The sequence below is a fragment of the Phoenix dactylifera genome, chromosome 3, assembly GCF_051530095.1.
Source record: "Phoenix dactylifera cultivar Ajwa chromosome 3, Ajwa_hap1_PhDact_Kaust_v1.1, whole genome shotgun sequence".
NCBI classification, from domain to species: domain Eukaryota; kingdom Viridiplantae; phylum Streptophyta; class Magnoliopsida; order Arecales; family Arecaceae; genus Phoenix; species Phoenix dactylifera.
This window is the reverse complement of record NC_143192.1, coordinates 2,622,650-2,628,109: the sequence shown is the minus strand read 5'-3', so window position 1 is coordinate 2,628,109 and position 5,460 is coordinate 2,622,650. Positions and strand designations below refer to the sequence as shown.

The 5,460-nt window shown below is 40.0% G+C and overlaps 1 protein-coding gene across 1 annotated transcript; it reads right to left on the bottom strand.

Moving 5' to 3' along the window:
• Positions 1-1,306: 1,306 nt before the first annotated feature.
• Positions 1,307-3,167, bottom strand: LOC103708709 (NAC domain-containing protein 22-like). The gene is made up of 3 exons (XM_088717427.2): positions 2,933-3,167; positions 2,504-2,790; positions 1,307-2,001 (listed from the first exon to the last, which is right to left on the bottom strand). Exons 1-3 carry the CDS (start codon positions 3,096-3,098, stop codon positions 1,630-1,632), a joined length of 825 nt encoding a protein of 274 aa, XP_088573553.2. The 5' UTR covers positions 3,099-3,167; the 3' UTR covers positions 1,307-1,629.
• Positions 3,168-5,460: the final 2,293 nt, after the last annotated feature.

Sequence of the window (5,460 nt, the reverse complement as noted above, 5' to 3'; positions counted from 1 at the left end):
AGCCAATCATTGTAGCCGAGTCACTTTTGAGCAGGATTGCGTTGGCTCACAATATGCACTGGGCTTGACATAGACCAACCCAAGCTGTCCTCAGCTCCACCTCGAGGACAGAAATATCAAAAATCTGGCGCCCACCAACTGTCACCACCTTAGAATCTGGGTCTCTTTTCACAAAACCCGCACCACCTCTCCTACCACCATCCATCACACATCTGTCAAAGTTGACCTTAAGAAAATATGGAGGTAGAAGCTCTCAGGTGATAAACACCATCCGTGGCGCTACAAGAAGATGTAGAGCCCCCCATGCCTCGAGCTGTCAAAGGCCTGTTCGATGAACCTGCATAGGTAATCTCCGCAACCTGTACACGAGTCCGCTCCACAACGAACCTAGGTGTAGGACTACTCTTGCCAAAAATCCAAGTATTTTTGGCCAGCCAAATATGGTAAACATACTGGGTCTGAGGAGTGGCAGCTAAGTCATTTCTTCTTGTAAGGCCAACTACGCATAGAGAGAGGCCAATTTTGCAGCAAGTCATACAAGAAATAAGGAGCCTTCCTATGCTTAGGATGGGTACACTTTTTTCTTGTTTCCTTTTTCAAATTCATAATCCTAGTATACTAACCAAAAAATGTAGTGGCAATGCTTTGCCTCCTCATCAAGAAATTTACAAGAGAGTAAATTTCTAAAACAAAGTTGTTTTGAAGGACCAACTAACCGAGTGAATTAATTAATTAGTTAGATCAGCAAGGCTCTACGATTCCAATAGAAAGCGTGGCTAGTTCAACAATAATCCCATAGTTGCACTTTGGTAGTTATAGAACAGCACAACTGCACAAGGGAAATAATTTAGATCGTCACATATTGGGATCGCGGTGTGCGATGTAAGGTGAGAAAAAAATCATGGATCAGACTTTTTGAGACACCGTCAATCTGTGTTTGGCACTGGTCATTATTTAGATCCAAATAATTTTATTCTTTTTTTAAATGTTGGATTTCCTTCATTTTCTTCATACGTTGCAACCTAAACCAATTTCCTGCACAAGGTACATGCATGGTGATTACAACACACGTTGGATTTGATCATCCAACAACCACTGTCATGCTTTGGAATGCATGAAATGTCCAATAAAGTAGAGCTAATTTGCAATGCCATACATTGGCACCATGATGAGTCTCTAGTAACAATGTTGAATGATTATATATATCATTAAATTAAACTACCTATACTGATTTTGAAACATTTTTGTTTTTTTGGTAAACAATAAGAACTTCGTTCACAACAGATAGATGAGTCCCTCAACTATATAAATCCTCTAAAGTAACAGCAAAATACTAATTCCGCCAGTTATAACAAAGTTTTTATTCACAAAATAACTTCAACAACGAAAAGATAACTCAATCTTTTCTTATCCCTTCTCCTCTAGAAATAAGAGAAAGATCTCTCACCCTATCTACCTCTTCATATAGAGAAAAAAGAAAGAAAGAAAGGAAAAAAAAAGAGATATCTGCACACTTCAGCGTTTTGATGTATGCTGATATGTTTTACCCGTCTTTAACTAGGATTTCAGCTGACGATCGAGCTGATCCAATCCTTCTTTATACACAAATTTTTCTGAGCGGCTTAGCATTTAGAAGTTGAGTAAATTGGCATATGGAGACCATTGGTCTAGCCATGGGCTGCGCATCTGAGTCAAGAAAGGATCCTGCAACCAACAATCCGGGCTGTACTTTGGAACATCAATCCCTGGGAGATTCACTTGTCGAACGGAAGTGGATGTGACTTCCACTTCCTTCTGCACCTCTTCTTTCATCTCCTTTGGATCTCCATTGTCCAAAGGCATCGATGAACTCTGATAATTTTCCAGTTCATCCGACGACAAATTATCTGCCATGGACATGCAGCCATGAGACGCTCTTGTGTCTTCTTCCATGGCTGCTCTCTGCTCCAACTCCTTCAACGATGTTGCCTTCCTATAGATTTTGCACAACACTATATCCTCCTGCACAATTCGAGCACATAACCAGATTTCTTCTACCATTAAATAACCTTCCATAAAGACTCGCGAGTAACAAAGCATTCGATCATCTATTCTCTAAGGAATCTTCTTATTATTTGTTTCTTTTCAGATGCATTGCATTCTCATAATACATGTTTACAGTCCTATGACTACTACGATTTAAGACCTGAATGAAAGGATCAAAAGACCCACTATGCCTAGGAAACTTCAGGCAGGCTAATCTAGTTTGGTAAGGTGTTTTCCAAGCCAAACAACTTGGTCCATGTTGACCCCTCGCTGACCAAGCAAAAGCTTGAGTGGTCTTCTCTCCATGGGTTGACCTCACGACTTCCTTATTTTTCTTGTTACAAATATTAAGAGTATAATTGACCTAGGGACATAAAATGAATATACATATGCATGCATCCATCCATACATGCATACATGTATGCATGCATGCATGCATTTTTGTATGTGTGATCTATGGTGGTGGTAGCACTAGTACCTTGGGAGGAATGGAGTTGGCGGTGGAATGGGGGGTGTCGGGGAGGCGATATTCGTTCATGACCCAGTCGGTCTTGGTACCGCGTGGGGCCCGGCCCTGGTAGAAGACGAGCGTCTTCTTCAGCCCGATGAGCCGCTTGGGGTCCGCCGCGCTCCGGATCTGCCGGTCCGACCCGGTCGCCTTCCAGAACCCCCTCTCCGTCGTCCGGTTCGGCCTCCCCCCGTTCCCACTCTTCCGGTCCCTCGGCACAAAGAAATACCACTCCCTCTCCCCTATATTCGCCAGCCCTGCCACATACAAATCACCAATATATATATAGATGAATTACCATATCTTTCCTTGAGCACATATGGCGCCATGTTTGTATGAACTATAAATTAACGTAGTACCACGATATATATTTGTTAGCGATGAGAAGGATTGATGTACCTGGGAGTTCCCAAGGATCGTAGCGGTAGAGATTGAGGGTGCCGATGATGTCGAAGTTGAGCTTCTTGCCGAGGACCACCCGCCGGAGGTAGAAGTCGAGGAGCTCCTCTTCGGTGGGGTGGAACCGGAATCCCGGGAGGTCCAGCTCTGATCCGCCTCCCTCCATTAATCCTGCACCTTGCTGCTCCTTAGTATCCAGTATTACACACCCAAGCTACCTCAGCTCAGTCCTCCTCCTGTGACTCTCCTGGGGAGAGGCTCCAGGTGTTATATAAGAGAGCATGCACAAGGGGAAAGGCCCGGGGAAAATGGTGCATGGGCCCACACGCCTTTTATTTTTATTTCCGCCAAAGGAACAAATGGGGTGGACTCTAGCGAGTCTCTCTCGACCCCACAAGGAATAGGACGGGCAGGAGATGAGAGGAAGGAGCTGTGGAGTTTCCGTCACCTTTTATTCCCTTTATTTCTGATTTTTATTAAGCCTAAAGAACTGACCGTTTCAAAGCATAGACAAATGCCAAAGTTTGATTAGCTTGTTTACTAGTACGGATAAGGATGAGTCTTTTTGGGGCCATTAGTTAATGGTTTGTTCGGGGGAGCAGTGGTGCATTATAGTTCGTGCACGGGTGGCGGGGCTTAAAAATAATGGCGTCTGGAAGGAGATGTGGAGGGTCCAAGTCTGCATGCTGGCCCTGTTGCTTTAGAAGCAGCACCGATGGACTGAGGGATTTGATGAATGGAGAGAATGATGTAAGGATATTATTTTTGACCAGTCTTATTCGTGGAATTATAGTGATCATGCTGGCTTCCTGGAAGTGGAATGGTCGGCCAAATCTTACTCTTTAGCAGCTAACCCAACTTATACACTAACGTTTTTTGCTCTTTTTTTTTTTTTGGCCCTCCTATTTGACAGCAAACTAATATTAGGTTTTCTAGTTCTTTGTATTGGTCATTCATTTGTCTAATTAAGGGGGACCCGATCTTCAGATGGATTTAATATGAGATGTTAGTGACTCCCAATTAATGATATACATGCATTAGGAGTTAACAAGACATGGTTTACAAGGTCATGCATGAATAATTTTTGTGTTCTATATCATGTGATGGTACAAGAAGTTCTCTATGATGATCAAATATTGCAAGGGATCAAAGTCAATGTTCTTCTTTTTTGCAATCAATTGCTGCATAAATGAGAACATACATGAATGACAAAATTGTGTTCCACTTGTTGGTTGGACTGTAATTTTATGTATGATCCACATTTGACTAGAATATTTTTCTTCCTCTAGTTTGGATGACCATTTTATGATCAATCTCTGGCCTGCAAATAAGCATGTAGGACTTATAAAGATTTTGAATCTAGAATAGGCATAACCATGTGATAAGGCGCGCAGGTCTAAGTATGTGCAGGAGATTAAATGTAAATTGCTAGCAATGTAAGAACTGCAAGTAAAATAGCAACCAAACATATAATCAGGTATTAAGTTTCCTGAGATGGATGGATCAATGAATGGAGTGCCACTCACCCTACTTAATTATGTTGCCATCTCATCGCTCATCAAAGGAGACAAGGTCAGTGTCTTCCTACCTTATTGCTTAATTTGGGGGAAAAGAAAAAAAGAGAGAGAAATGATCTGATAAGATCGTAAGAGAATAGGGTTCCATAAATTAAACAAATTTTAAGAACAAAGAGGGTTTCATGAACTCATGTAAGTTAAGTTTTAATTAAGATAACTAAGACATAGATAACTGTAGGTAATGGAGGACCCTTTATGAAAATTGGTCTGTTTTTCTCATATTAGATATAACAGCAAATTAGCCTCTTAAAATAGCAGCTTCCTGTTAAAATGGTTCAAGAAATCTTTAATGCATGATAGGCAATATATATATATATATATATATATATATATATATATATATATATATATATATATATATATATATATATATATCGATAAACCTTACCCTTTATAACAATCTAGTGCCAAAATATATGAATGATTTGATTACAACATTTCATGAACATTTAAGACTTTCAATTGTAACCACCTGTCAAGCATTTGGAATCAAATTAGTATAATTTTTCTAGTTTGACTATATAAGAATGGCTTCCAACTCCTCTCCAACCCATAGGAAAAGGGGACAAAGCTTCCTACAGTTCTTTACAGATTGTAAGAGCCCAGTTGCGCTAGCTCATGCAGCTGATTAGGAAAGGATTTTGAGGTAACCATGCATTGTAGCCGAGTTTACCTGAGGCCAAATGCTTTTGGAAAATTTAAAATACTTCTTGGAGAGTTAGAAACTCTTCTGGACTTCTTTTGAGGTATTTGATCAAAATTTTAAAATAAACTAAAAATGTATAGTTGGAAAAAGCTTCAAATTAGAGTTTTTGGGCAAAAATTTTACTTGAAATACTTTAATTAGTTTTTTTTTGTTTCAATGGAAGACCACGATTTGAGTCCTACCAATAATGTTTTTTAAAAATAATTTAGAAATAATTTATACATTAACAATACTTTATAATGACA

Bases quoted from the DNA above. Each gene is read 5' to 3' on its own strand.
- LOC103708709 (XM_088717427.2), bottom strand. From the start codon at position 3,098: ATGGAGGGAGGCGGATCAGAGCTGGACCTCCCGGGATTCCGGTTCCAC. The intron at 2,791-2,932 runs GTACATCAATCC...TGTATGTGGCAG, and splicing joins CGATCCTTGGGAACTCCCAG to GGCTGGCGAATATAGGGGAG. The intron at 2,002-2,503 runs GTACTAGTGCTA...CGAATTGTGCAG, and splicing joins CCAACTCCATTCCTCCCAAG to GAGGATATAGTGTTGTGCAA.